This window comes from Podarcis gaigeae (genome assembly GCF_964106915.1).
Source record: "Podarcis gaigeae genome assembly, chromosome: 5".
Taxonomy (NCBI): Eukaryota; Metazoa; Chordata; class Lepidosauria; order Squamata; family Lacertidae; genus Podarcis; species Podarcis gaigeae.
The window spans coordinates 15,614,954-15,629,879 of NC_139681.1; the positions used below are offsets into that span (position 1 = coordinate 15,614,954).

General features: G+C 43.1%; 2 protein-coding genes across 22 annotated transcripts in view; both read right to left on the bottom strand.

The window, feature by feature from the left end:
* The window catches only part of PPP3CB (protein phosphatase 3 catalytic subunit beta), a 33,374-nt gene extending 24,410 nt beyond the window's left edge, over window positions 1-8,964 (bottom strand). For 6 of the 10 annotated variants that reach the window (XR_014564039.1, XR_014564040.1, XM_083738406.1 and 3 more), the window contains exons 1-2: window positions 6,416-6,731; window positions 1,514-1,714 (exon numbers count right to left, since the gene is read on the bottom strand). Coding sequence is in view for 8 of the 10 variants with exons in the window: in XM_083738406.1 (XP_083594532.1) it covers window positions 1,514-1,714; window positions 6,416-6,485 (271 nt within the window). In the remaining 2 variants the exon portion in view is untranslated. Of the gene's footprint in view, window positions 1-1,513; window positions 1,715-6,415; window positions 6,775-8,834 lie in introns of those variants that run through there. The other 4 variants (XM_083738410.1, XM_083738408.1, XM_083738409.1 and 1 more) reach the window with 4 other exon arrangements.
* A 1,845-nt stretch (window positions 8,965-10,809) lies between these two features.
* The window catches only part of USP54 (ubiquitin specific peptidase 54), a 102,695-nt gene continuing 98,578 nt past the window's right edge, over window positions 10,810-14,926 (bottom strand). For all 12 annotated transcript variants that reach the window (XR_014564029.1, XR_014564030.1, XM_083738229.1 and 9 more), the window contains 2 exons: window positions 12,982-13,171; window positions 10,810-12,187 (listed from right to left, as the gene is read on the bottom strand). Coding sequence is in view for 10 of the 12 variants with exons in the window: in XM_083738229.1 (XP_083594355.1) it covers window positions 11,535-12,187; window positions 12,982-13,171 (843 nt within the window). In the remaining 2 variants the exon portion in view is untranslated. The remainder of the gene's footprint in view (window positions 12,188-12,981; window positions 13,172-14,926) is intronic.

Sequence of the window (14,926 nt, forward strand, 5' to 3'; positions counted from 1 at the left end):
GTCCCAGCTCCTGCCAACCTAGCAGTTCGAAAGCACAACAAAGTGCAAGTAGATAAATAGGTACCACTCCAGCAGGAAGGTAAACGGTGTTTCCGTGCGCTCCTCTGGTTCGCCAGAAGTGGCTTAGTCATGCTGGCCACATGACCCGGAAGCTGTACGCCGGCTTCCTCAGCCAATAAAGCGAGATGAGTGCTGCAAGCCCAGAGTCGGCCACGACTGGACCTAATGTTCAGGGATTCCTTTACCTTTACCTTAGGGGAGTACAAGGCATCTCTGCCACTTTCCCCATCCTGCTGCAAGATAAGTTACTGAACCTTAGAGCAGAAATAGGAAAGACAGCAGCAGAGGGTGCTTTGTAGTCACTCACTAATGAAACACTAAACAAAAATTCAAGACTTAGTGAACATTCACAAAGGAAGGGAAGCATTCATTTGGAAGGTTCACAAAGGCTTGGTCTCTTTCAGATAAGCAGCAGCAATGCTTGTGCATTCCTAGTCACATGGCACCTTCATCTTTGCACATAAAGTGATGGGTATTTTATGTGTAACAAAAGCAAATGATGCAGAAGTCGAAAAGCATGACAATATAAGGGTGCATAAATATGTTATTTATTCTATGAAGTCCAATGTATTTTGGGAAATACTAAAACTCTAAAATTGGGAAATACAACCTTTATGTCATAATTTAAAGTATTTAATCCTGCCTCCCCAAAAATATAAGCTATAAAAAGCAAAACTTGACACATAGCTAAACGTATAAACAACCAAATCAAGCCTTAGATAAAATTTAAATGTATTCAATTTCAGAAGTGTAAATTATATCACTACTAAAATTATTAAGCAAATATAAAATTTCAGAAAGACTTGTTCTAGTTTTCAGTGGACCATTGAATTGTATTTTTTTTAGCAAGCTGAAAAGCAAAGCTTCATCCAAGGTACAGTGAGCTGATTCAAACATCACAATAAATCATGATTTGTATAATGACAAGAATGATATGAGACAAGTCTGAGACTTGCACACTCACCCTCTGTTCTCTCCTTTGGCACACCAAGCAAGGAGATTAGATACAATGCCATTTTAACTGCAGCTTTTCATTGCATCTGAACCCAACAAACTGCGGTTAATATTAACTATGATTTGTTTGAAACAAGTCAACTTCCAACCAGAGATTATGAATATTCCCCCCACCTGGCCACAAATCATAGCTAGTACTAGATGGTTTATGTTCTGATGTAATGTTAAACTGTAGTCAACTGAAAGCATAAAATCACCTCCTTGCAATTGTACCACGTGAGGAAGAAAAAGTGGGAGGACAGGTGCTCAAGGCTTATCAATGACATCACTACCCCAGTATATTTCAAAGCTCATATAATCCCTTTCTTTTCTTTACCATTCATGCGAAAATTCTACACCTTCAATCTTTCTACCTAAATTATTTACTTCCAAAGGTACTGAAACCTCATTCCATGCATTTATGACATTAATAGTGGCAACAGTTAGCCAGAGCTTGCACCTGTAATAGGAGCTTCAACTTCTATCATGGTTTTCTCTCTTCTTAAAATTGCAGCACCATCATTGATGATTCTTAGTGCAATTTCTTCATCTACCCGACCTTCTTTTATTAGGTGGTTTTTCAAAATATCAACCCGAGGTTTTCCAGCTGCATCAAACACTTCTTCTGATGTTAATCGGTGTGCTGGCGGAAAAGGGACAGCTGAAAATGAAATACCGCAAATATTACTTACAATCAATGACTTGAAAAAGCTCCGAGCACCATTTTGATCTAAGACAGACAAAAAAGTGACTTTTTAAAAAAAGGAAGAAACAGTTGGCTTGGTTATTTATGTATGTATACTAGGAAAATGAGGGGGCTGAATGTGTGGGGATGGAATACATTATAGGGTGTGCACAAAGCACACAAAAATATAGTTTCCTTGGCAGTGAGGGCAAGGCCATTCAGTTTCAGAAATGAATGTGCACTGATTTAGTATTCCACACAGGAAAAGTGGCAGGCACTATTATTAGAGAAATAAAAGGGTGTGCTTTAGGATACCATTGAGGTTTGAAATAAACATATTTCCTGTGTCTTGTGACTGCAGCAACTTAGAAAACCAAGCTGGGGCCGATTTGTACATTCCTTTCCCAGTTCCCTTTTTGGTCTAGAGCACAAGAGTATGGTTCAGTTCAGACATAATGCCAAACTAAAGTTCATTAAGCAGTTTGAGGAGCTGTCTGAATTCAGTTAAACAAAGCCATAATTATAATCTAGCTCCACAGGCTGATTCACCATAAGGACTGGAGTAAACAAAAAAATCTGACAATGAAACTGGAAACAGAAAAGCAATTATAAACCAGCTACTTTGGGAAGCTCAGGACACTGTTTGGGTTCTAAGCTGTGGTTAGAGCAAGCTATGGTTTGGTGCAGAAAGTCACAAACTCTGCTTTTTTTCTGTGTTTGTGCTGGACAGTGCGGAGGAAAGGGGCAGGGGACGCATATTATCATCACCTCTCCTCAACTCCTAAAAGTCCTCATCCACCTGTGAAGCTCCATGGTTATGGCATTACCAAATGGAGATATGACGGTAAAAATTAACTCTGGCATAATTTCCTGCCCGTAGGGCTTAAAAGCAACATGCTGCAATGTGACAGGCCAGGCCAGTGCCATCCAAAGGGATGACACCAAAGGAGAATGCCACAAGGGCAGCCACCCCCTTTTGGACTTGTTTTGTTCCTTAAAGTAGATTGTTTTAACTTATATTTGTCCAACTGACTGGGATAGTCCCGGTCAAGTGGTAAATGGCAGGTGTGCTGGCTGCCGCACTCAACACTAAGTGAGGAAGGGCTTAATCTCCCTAGGTGAAAAGGGAAGACATGCTCTTTGTTGGTAGATCCAAGCAGGGCTCAGCAGAGGGCCACCCCCAAACCCCATCCAGTAAAGCAGACTGAAGGCTCAGATGTCCCCTTTGTTCCCAATTAAATCCTGCTGGGTGTTATGGAAAAAGAATCAATGCCAATATCTATCCAACTCTACGATTCTGTGAAGGCTTTAAAGCAGAGGGTGGATGGCTATCTGTAATGTATTATCTAGCTGAGATTCCTTCATTACAGGGGGTTTGAACCCAAATTTAATTATTTCATTTTAAAAATGGTATCTGGTTCAAAACATTGACTCAGCTTACAGAAGACCACACAGATTTTATTCAATGATAATTTATACATTATAAGATTCATTATCTATTATTTCCAGAGGGATATCTATGCTAGGTTTTTGTAGCACAACAAAGTCTTGTGGCATCCTAAAGACATAAGCTTTTGTGGACTACACTTTACTCCATCAAATGCAAATACCAAAATAATAGAAAAGAAGCTCCCACTCAATCAAGTTTAGCTTTACTGTAACAAAGCAATAATGAATTTATTTGCATTTACAAGGCTTACTTTATAATAGGTTTAGATGCTGTGAGGGGTCATTTTTATTTTATTATTTGCTTTATTATATGCCTCCTATGACACTGGAGGATGCACCACTGAACATACTGAGACTTTTGAATACAAATTTGTAGGATGGCACTGTTAACATAAAAAAAATAAATATGTTAAGTTGGGAATGGGTTCAGTAAAGGCAGAAAGTTGCTGTAAGCAGCCAAGAAAAGTAGTCCCTCAGCAGCAGCTGCCTGGACCACTTTGTCTAATGAAAAGCATGTGTCCTGCCCTGACCCAGCTTGAAGCTCAGGCGAAGCATACGGCTGCAGAGGCACTTAGCAGTTAGTCTGAGTCACAGCAGGCAAAGCAAGGCAGGGTCACAACAGGTAAGGTAGGGGCTATCAGGACCTTGGACAGCACACTCCTGAAGGTGGTGGCTAGAGAATCCTCCCACAAGGAGAGCTGTTGCCTCAGCAATGTGAACAAGCCGTACAAAGGTCTGGTCCTGATGCCCTGCCCACACCTGCGAGGTTGTCTGAGGGGGCAGGTTGCTGGGCACACAAGAGGGATCAGTGTGCCAACAGAGTTCTTTGGGCCCAGTACACTATATATGTATTGCCCCTCCCAAAAGAGGATACAAATTTGCATATACTAATTTATAGGTAAATTAGCTCTCCCCATAGTGGGGAAGATGGTAACTAGGTTAGGAGACTAATCCATGTCTGGGTCTTTTTGCTATGATAAGTATAAAGCAGGGGTGGGAAATCTTTGATTTTTTTTTAAGGGCCACTGACTCACAGAAAAAAACAAATAAGAGATTACACATAAAATGTCTGTCAGATTGTTAGATTTCCACCTGCTAAACAGCTCTGCTCTCTCCCAGAGCCACTCCTAAACCATGCAAAGAACTCATGTTTCAGGAATTGTAAACAAATTATGTTATGCTAGATTTCTCATCAATTGATTTTAGGATGACAAAACTACATTTAGAGCAAGATCAGACATAGTATTTCTGATTTCAATATGATGATGTTGAAACAGATCTAAGATTTACAATAATCAAGGCTGAATACTATACACTTTCTTGGAAGGGGTGAGTGCATAGCTTGGGGGTACTTCTGGATCCATTATGTTGCATGAGCCTTCAACTGGTGGCCCAGCTGCAGCCGTATCTGGACAGGGGCAGCCTGACTTCTATTGCCTGTGCACTGGTAACCCTAGTTTGGACTACTGCAGTGCATTGGCTGCCTTTAAAGGAAGTTCAGAATCTGCAGCTCATACAAAATTTGGCAACCAGGTTGTTGATGGGAGCTGATGATATGAAAGGAGCAAGGCTGGAAAGCCAGTTTTAAGCCACAGATAGATTCATAGGCATAAAGGCAATACATAAAAGTTTAAAAACATCAGGACAGGAAACTGGATCTGGAAGCACAGTGTCAACCAGTCCACTTGGTGTAGAATGAATGTAATGTGTCTCGACTCTCTACCACCGAAAAACACCCAATTTTCAGCTGGTGAATCCTTTCCTGAACAGAGACAGTTTAGATACAGTAGCCTCCAGATTGAATTATTTGTTTTATTTTATTTTATTATTTACTGTACTTCTGCTATTTTTATATTGCTGAATCACCAAGCTGCATTATATGTAGGGCTGTCCTTAGTTTATTCAGAATCTGCAGCTAGTTGAAAACACAGTGGTTAGGATGCTCAGTGGTACATTCTACTGTGCACATAACACACGTGCTCAACTGAACTACCAAGCCAAGTTTAACGGGTTGTTGCTGATTTATATGTTTTTAATGTGATTATCAGTATGTTTTATATATATATATATATATTAGTTTTCTGTTAATGTTTAACTGTATGTTAATGATTTTTTTCTACATTACCATCTCTCCCCATATGAACCAACCTGGACCCTGTGATCAGTACCTGAACTCCTTCTTCATGTGCCCCATTCCGTGAGAGGTTGGGAGGGTGACAACAAAAGAAAAGGTCTTTTCTGTTGTGGCCCCTGTGGGAGGAAAAAAACGATCTTCTCCCAGGCCTTTGGCTAATTAAAAAGTCTGGGAGAGAACAGTGTTATTGTTTTTTGTTTGTTACTATGTTATGTATATATTTTTTTGTTTTTATATTGTAAGTCACTCTGTATTATGATGATGATGTTTTTAGCAGTTTGTGTTTTTATCTGTAAGCTACCATGAGTCCCAATCAGGGGGAAAGTTGGGGTATAAATATATAGATAACAATATTTCATTCTACAATACTGCCCTTGACAAAGAAAAGCTTTTCAATAATAATATTAATCACGTTCCTAGCAGTTCTTTTTATCTGTAAGCTGCCTTGAGTGCTCATCAGGGGGAAAAGACAGGGTATAAATAAAATACATAATGATGACAATACATTTTATATGTATTGCCCTCGACAGAGAACAGCTGTGCTATACCAGATGGAACCCTCAATGTATTTCCCTTCCATCTCACCCCTTTTTGTTTCCCTGCCTTTTGGGGGGGGGGGAACTAACCCGAAAACCCAGGATTCAAATAAGCAATCCCCGCCGAAATTTCAGGTGGGGGGAGGCAACCCCACAAACTCTCTCAGCCCCACTCAAGAGGGTTGTTCGGAGGGCTACCAAACAAAACCCAGCCCGCACCTTCGCTGCATAAAGGAAACAACTACAACACCACAGAAAAATCCCTCCACCCGCCCCGGCATCCCGATGGACATCCACCACACAACCACGCTTGCAGGCAGGCGCCATGCAAACAAGCAGCCAATGCGCTCTTCCCTCCCTCGGGTGAGGAAGCGGGCACGAAGAGGACGCGAGTGGCGCCTGCAACCGCCTCTCAGGCCCGCACCCGCAGCACGTATGAACTCCCCACATACACACGCGGAGCGAGGGGAACTGACGGGCGAGGCGCGGGTTCGCCCAGCCCAGCCCCAGGAGGCGGGCCTAGCGAGGCGGCCGGGCCTGGCCGGGCCTGTCACTCACCCTTGACGGCCCGCTCACAGGTACCGTGAGGCGTCGCCAGCGCAACCCGAGTCCCCTCCTTGCCGGACATGGCGCGGGCTGCGAGGGCAGCAGCAGGAACGACGGCGGCTCCCTCAGCGTCTCTACCCGCCCCGGCCGCCCCCCGCCCCGGCTGCGGTTCTCTTTATCCGCCTCCCGCCGGGGCCCGGCCAGCGCGAGGGCGAGGGGCGGGCGGCGAGAGACTAGGGGCGGGCGGGAGCAGCCAGGGCCCAAAGCAACATGGCGGCGGACTAGCAGCTGAGGGAAAAAGAGCGCGCGAGCGCGAGTGACGAGGCGGCGGGTGCAGCCCGCCTCGGGACCGGCATGCACCGCGCCCGCAATTCCCCCCCCCGCCGCCCCCGCCACGAGGAGGCTTAAGGGAGCGCCTCAGAAGTGCTCGGCTGAGGCGCCATAATTAAAGGCTCCTCTTGCAAATAAATGAGGGTGCTTCCGAAATGCTTTGCTTTCCCCCTTTCTTTTTTTTAAAGCGTCTATTCCTCTCAGTAGGAATATTAGTTTGTGGCGTATTAACTGCCCCCCCATAGCGGTATTGATATTGGACGGTTGCAAGGCGGCTCACAAAAGTGTAAAAAAAAAAAAAGAAGCGTGTCGAAATTCCCCCAAGCAATAAAACAAGGGCGAGAGCCACAGTCCCAAGGGACCACCCATAATAATATCTTATTTTCCACACAGACACGATTGCTTTTTAAATGGGATTGGACCCTCTCGGCTCAGTATCCTGTGGAGGGGAACTGCTGAGGCTTCCCTAATTCCAGCGCCAGCAATAATAATAAAAGAAAAAGTGAACGAAACTGCAATTACAACTTTATTTTTTTGCACAGGCAGAAGCTATAATAAAGTTTCCTTTAAAAGCCTTCAAGCGTTCCGAAACATTTAGGAAGCTCACTTCCCCAGTGTCATCATGCTGCATAAATTATTTCATGTGACAATTCGTGGATTGTCCAAAGAAAAGGCTCTTTTGGTAGCTTCATATTAAATCACCATTAATATTAAATTACTCTGCCTAGAGGCTTTTATGCTGGACTTATAACTGGCAAACCCAGGCTTTTATAAAAACTGGTTCAGACTATGGGATACAGGATGCTTATCCGAGAGGGCCTCCTCTGTCTAGAGAGAGGTTATGAAACTGGACAATAAACTGGTGGGCACCTTGGACTAGATCAAGGCCATCCATATTAAGAAAATATTATTCTGCATCAGTTTCTACATCTAGGGGAATATATTCACCTTGTATATCTTTATGTGAACTCAGGATCGTAACAATGAGATTTTTATGAAACAACGCTGATCTCTTTTTAGCTTGCTTAGACTTCCATGCTACACAGATTTCTCCTTCCTAGCTTTTATTTGCTATCGACAAATAATTTTTAAGCAGCAGGTGTGACCCTTGAGGGAATGTTTTACCTGTGTAGTGTTATAAGTAGAAGCTCCTGGACCAGTTTGCTAGAGAGAACATAGGGTTGCCATATTTCAAAATGTGAAAATCCAGGCAAAAAAGCTTTTAGCCCACCACAAGCCACAAAGCTGAAAACAATCTGCATGGCTGAGCTTCGTAGTTCAAACATCATCTGAAGCTAAACTGAAGCATGTCTAATTGAATTGTCATTTTAAGCCTACCTGAACAAAGCTACTGTATCTGTTATTCTGCAACAGAAACTGAGTAAAGGTTATTTTTACCTTTTACAATGTTGCTTGTGTGATTATTCTTTTAAGGGGGAGAAAGGGGGGGATATCAGGAGAATCCAGTCTGTCTTAAAGCATCCTGCATTACTTAAACTGAAAGGCTAAAACTAGCCTATCTAAGCTTCTTTATAAGCTGCAAAAGAATGCACTCTGCCGAACTCACAAATGTGAGGAAGCATAATATCTAACATCTCCTAACATCTATACACATTGCTACACCTGACACAGAACATGCTGAATCCTTAACCCAAGCCACATTTTCAAACACTCCTTAACTCACCTTTCTCTTCACACACATACTTCTCTCTCCACTCCCATTTATTTAAAATTATAGCCCACCTATATTAATAGTGCCTGTAGCAACATCCCTGACCACAGGCCAAGCTGATCGCAACAAAATACTTACAATATGTAGGAATTCAAACATGATCAAATTTGCATTTATTTTCCAGCTAACCCTTGCCCCTCTCACTAGTACCTTCTTCATTAGCCTGGGTTCCAGCCAAGCGATAAGGGCATATAGATCACCACCTTGTAACCTAATTTGTGTGTTGTCTTTTGTTACCTTATTCTACCACCTTAAAAGTATTAAAATGTAAGAAAACCAGTGTCTTCACAAATCCTCATCTACAAAGCAAAAAATCAAATCAAAAGTGAAATAGCAGCCTGTGTTTCACCTTATACTCAATGTACTTACTTTTCACCAGAATCGAGGCAGCATCAGAAGTCAGTGTTCACAATGATGCTCGCACATCGCCGATACGAGCCTTTGGCCTTGATTTGCAGCCCAGTAAGACTGTTTTTGGCACAGCTGTGCTCTACTCAGCTTTGTAACAAGGCAATTCACTCCAGCTGATTGCTCCTGCATCACCACTAGCAGGTGACATGAGAGCTTTTAAAAGGTTGCTCTGAGCGTGGTTGTTACTAGAGACATCATATGACAGTGCTACAGAGGAATACTGAAAATTGAATAGGCAACCATATCACATTTAGGTCAGGTGTAAAAATATTATCTGCAGCTCAGTGCTCAGACTGCATACAAAAAACAAAAAAAAACCCAGAAACCACAGCATGATGTTAAATGAGCTGTACATTTAGTAAGTTGCACTAGGAAAAAAAGTATAATTGTCGAGCAGGATGACAATTTGGCATATGTATTTAGAAGGAACACTAGGCAGCAGTCTAGGTTTTATATGGAGGTCAAGAACTTAACAATCCACTTTTCAGTCTAATAGTTTCTGTGTGGGAGCAAACAATGGTGTTTATTGTAACACTGGCAAGTCGATATTCCCTAAAAGGATAATTTAACAATGTGCCAGGTTCTTGCAGGACTCAAGCAATGAGACAAAGGAGAACAATTCACAAAGCTCAGATTTTTCACACACCAACACTCCTGGTAGAGCTAGCTCCTAAGTTCAAAATATCTAATTTTTAAAAAGCAATTAATTACCAATTCAACACACCTACCTCTTAACAGGAGCTACAGGCAATGTAAAAAAATCCCAAAAGGAACGGAGATCATATGGAAGCCAGTAGCCAGCCCAGCCCCTCTAACAGGCAGAGAGCAGTTTTCCTTCAAATAAAGTCTCAGACTAACTGACAGGCAGCAGATGGTATGGAGATTCCATACCTGTTAACAAATTGTTTTATCTTTTAATTTTTATCTTTAATTACTTCCCCCCTTTCCTCCAAAGAGCTCAGGTCAGCATACATGTGCCTTACCTTTCAATATTCACAACAACCCTATGAGGTAGGGTATGAGACCGATTGGCCAAAAGTTGCCTGGCAAGCTTGATGACTGAGCTGGGATTTGAACTTCTTGGCCTTCATCCAACCACACTGGTGAAGTTCTACATATGTTTATAGAATAACCACACTAGTATAGGGTGTTAGGGGAGAGGTAGTATCTCTGTTGGGGGACATATTGTGCTGCTTCTGGGGTAATTTGTCCACCTTTAGTCCATACCCTGCACTCAGCATTCACCCGTGGCTACTAGAAGTTGCCAGCATGTAAGAGCAGCCACACCCTGGAAATGGCTTTGATTGGCTGGCTAAACCAGGTGAGGATAGCTGATGGGTCTCAAATCCTTGGTGAGTTAAAAACATCTTCGGGAGAAGAAAAGACTAAGAAGTAAATCCTACGCAAATCTGGAGTCCCTACGGTGGCTGGATGGTGCCTTGGTACGCCCCCTTCTAGCAACTCCTGGAGCCAAGCTGGTGTCAAATGTATAGCTCTGCTTCTCTTTGGACCACATCAGTAAGGATGAGAGGGGAGGGGTAGTCCTGTCATCTGGGCAGTCAAAAACCTCCAAACACACTGTCCAGGCTTGCGCCCTGAGGTTACTTTGGTGCTGCTAATGCAGCCGTTTGTCTTCACCTCTGGAGGCACACTCCCTTGTCTCTCCAGACAGACGGATGCCAAAAACATAGCAGCACGGTACTCTTACACCCCTGCCTATAGAGTGGGAAGTCCTACCTGTTTCCAGAGGTTTGCTCCAAATACAGGATCATGAGCGAACCTGTATCAGATGCCAGGGGATAGTTTCCATAATATGCAGCTCATGTGCAAAAGTAAGAGCTAATGAATGTGCAAGAACTGTAGAATACCAGTTTGTTAGGTTTTTTAAATCACCTGGTTGAAAGACAAAAAGAGCAATTCATACACCACCCAATAAATATAACTATTTCATAAATTTATTTGAAAAATACTTACAAAGGCAAGTATGTTTGACCCTAAAATAGTTAAAGTGATTCTGTGTTTACAATGTTTTAATTAAGTGTGCAGCCTTAACAGTCTTTGCTTTCTGAATCACTGTTAGTCTGCTTTGAGGAAGTGGGAGAAGGCCCGATTTACACATGAGCTATGCCTTCTTTCCAGCTCCGAACTAGCACCTACAGCAGTCTTCTGTGCCTAACATCTCAACACAAAGAAGGATACATTTGCCTCATTAACCCATAAGAACTGCCAAATCTCTAGCTTCAGAGAACATGGGAAGTTTATCAGGCCCCACCTAACGGAGAAGAAGAACTCAAAACTGAATAATGGGTTGGCGTATGGGATTAGTAGCGATGCTTTTCATGACTTAAGTCCTTTTAAACACAGCCTGTTGTCAACAACCGATTTCATTTGCAGCTCTTGCTCTTCTTCCAATTGCTAGTGGGCCTGAAACCATTTTCTGCGGAGAGAGGCTGAGAATGGAGTCTCCAAAAAGTTCCCCATGGACAGCGGTTCGGCAGTACAGAAACACAGTGCAATTAGCTTCCACTTATCGTATAGCTACTTTTAAAGACAAGACTGGCACAGACACAGACTGAAAAAAAATCTTGCTGTCTTATCAACTATAGCTCGGACAACCTGTTTCATAAGGGGGCGATCCCTTCTGAAGTTAAAGAGACCTCACCAGTTGCTGTTGTGCATGGAAGCAGCAGCTGCACGAGCCAGCATCCTACGGTGAGCTTCAGAAGCAGATGAGTAAGTTCCATCTATCATGTGCACTGGCAACACTCTCCTTGCTCCAGGCTGAGAGGTATAGCTATTCTGCCGCCAGTCTTCATCTGGGGGCATATCTACCCTTCTGGGACCTGGAGCCTTGGCCTGTGTGGGTGGCACTGGACAACCTTGAAAGCCACCTGTGTCTCTTGAAGCCCACTGAGGTATGCTTAAGGTACTGTAACTCGTGCCAAGCGGCGACCTACAGTCAGCGGCACAAGCATCCCGTTTTCCTTGCTGCAGTGGCTGCTGGAGTAAATGTTTTTGTGATCCCTTGCTTGTTGGAGCAGCATATCCCCAGTGTACTGTTTGTCGATCTGGCAGTGTTGCTGTTTGTCTGGCAGTGTGACTCATCTGCAGCCAGTGGCCAGCGGGGCCAGATGCTTCTTTGCTTCCTAAATGTTGATTAAGAAGAGGTCTCTGCCCAAGTTGAGAAGGCAGGCCCTGCTGTTTGTACGTGAGGTTCCCATAGTTCAGTGCCACAGCTGGGTTGTCTTCACCTTGGAAAGTTTCACCCCTGTCAGGCACAGCCAAAATTTTTTGGATGTTCTTCTGATTTCCTGAGAAAAGGAAAGATTTAAAATTATTTGCCCTGAGCAGATGTTTTTTGTTGGTTTTTTAAGTAATGATATATCAACAATGTACCTCAAAAGTTACCAGCAAAGGTGTTTGAGTGCTTTAAAACAAAACACTAGCAAAATTTGGGGACAATACTGAACTATAGGCAAAACCTGACTACGGCCCCCTCACACAGAGTCACTAGGGTGCTTACGACAGATATGAAATAACATACATCCTACTTCTCCTAAAGGTGACTCCAGGGTTAGAAGGAAGAGGCAACAGGTTCAGGTTTGGGGAAAGAAAACAACAACACAGTACTGCCCCTCGCTTCTCCAGAGTAAAGGCTTCAATGGTCGGTAGGATGTTGTAAGATTGAGGAAAATGACTGATATTCTTCATCCCATACCTCCATCAAACTTGATAAGCCTATAACTAGCATGTAAAAACAACAACTCAAACAAACAATGCCAACTCTTCTCACACCCTATTCTTTGGGATATAGTCATACGACAGACATACCGCCATGACAGGATGAAGAAATACTGCTACTTAACATAGGCTAAAGATGAACCGTTTATTTTATATGCCCACTCGCTACAGTATGGATTGAGCAGTGAGGTGTGTTCACACAGCGTATTGTGGAAAGGTCATGCATCATTCCAGGCAGCTGGAGGGATCAAAAGCATCACTATTGCAGAAGAGCCCAGCCCAGAACCCTGTGCTACAGCTGACGAAAGAGCGGCGTACTTACTCTCCCATGACACAGGAGGAGGAGGAAGAGCCCAGTGATTACCTGATGGCCTATGTGTCTTGCCCACCATGCTAGGCACTGGTGCATCATGGGAGAGGTGCTGCAGTTGGGTTGAATAGTGCTGGGGATCAAAGGGTAACACAGGAGGAGAATCGTGAGGGAAAGTGAGGGAAGTGGTGCTGGAGGAACGGTGTCTGGCTTCCACTGGCATTTTCCTCTCATTGGACACTTCCTTTTGACAAAAGGGAAAAAGGGAAATAGAATTGAAAATGATGATTAAACACAGAACTGGGGAGAAACCAGGCAAGTAAAGAACTGGGATAACAGGTGGGGAGAGTGCAGGGACAACTGAGTGATATGGTCACTCCAAAAAGGGCATGCAACTGCTTGTGAAGAGAAGTAGAAATGTTGTAGGTGTGGCCATCACAGTTCTCAGAACTTGTAAAAGAACTGCCAAAATTTATTTATTAAAAAACTTGTTTACGGTATAGTTATTTTATGATTATTTCTAGTGCAAAATCTAGTGCAACGTAATTTGAAGACACAGACATGAACAAAATGACTAAGATCAACTTTTAAAATAAATAAAGAACCATGGTCTTCATCAAAAACAACACATGTCATCATTGTAAATTAAGTGGATTGGAGACAGAGCATAAATAAAGAAGCTCAAGGTCAAGGATGGAAGCTGTGCTCCAGCAACATCTAGAGGGCACACTGCTGGCTGTCCTTGGACATAACCCTTAATATCCCCAGCATGTTAAGTATGTGGACAGCACAAACCACACTCAAAGTAAGCTGAGGGTCGGGATAACATGAAGCATTAACAGGGGCATTCATTTTTTTTTTTTGTTTTTTTCCAGGTCGCAATGCATCAAGATCTCTGGCATATGCAATGCATAGATACCAGGTAAGTAAGGCCAGGTTTAGTTCTATTCATAATCTGAATTTGGTGTGTCTGCTTTTCAGCAATCCCACACTGTGCAAAACCATTGAAGAGCAGCGAGAGGATGGAAGGAATTCTGTATCGTAATCAACTCTCATTTTGAAGCCAGCTGTCAGTAAGAAAAAAAGGGCAGGTTGTGACTTAGAGATACCACACACCCCTTTTTAAATATCTACCCCCCTTCCTATTATCTTTAAAATGACCAATGATACACCAAGATTAGAATCATAAGATTACAGACATAAAATAGTTCTCATTTGCTAACCCCGTACATGCTAATTTTAACATAGCCCCTACAATTCCCCCCCCCCCCGATATCGCAGACCTGCGAAGCAGTCAAATGAAACAGTTAAACTGCAAGGAGACATGTCCATTTACACAAATCCAAGCAATTTCACAAAGTCAGGAAAATCATAATGAAGTAGGGCAAGATAAATCCCAGTTCATGTGTCTAATAATCACAGGAAATTACAGGAATGGCTTTTATCAATGAAAACTGATCACCTGGCTTGACAATGTAGCTCTGTTCACAATCACCCAAGCTCTGGTTGCCTTTCTATTTGCTGCTGTAAAGCACTCTACATGAAGCTGCCCTTGAAGGGAGTCTGTAAGTTTCTGCTAGTGAAGAGCTATGCTGCTCGGTTCTTAAACATAAATTTTGTAAGCAGTTCTCAGTTGAGGTATCCTCATGACCACTGAAGTTTCCCTTCCAACTCACAACCTATCTGTAACCTGCCTTCATCCCAATCTCAGGTGCAACAAACATCTGAGTGTTAACAACATATTTGGGAGGATGGAGGGCGGCTAACAGACTGAGGTTGAATCCTGACAAGACAGAAGTACTGTTCTTGGGGGACAGGAGGCAGGTGGATGTGGACTAGGTCCACAATCTGGGAGTCATTTTGGACTCACAGCTATCCATGGAGGCGCAGGTCAATTCTGTGTCCAGGGCAGCTCCATCTGGCATGCAGGCTGAGACCCTACTTGCCCGTGGACTGTCTCGTCAGAGTGGTGCATGCTCTAGTTATCTCCCACTTAGAC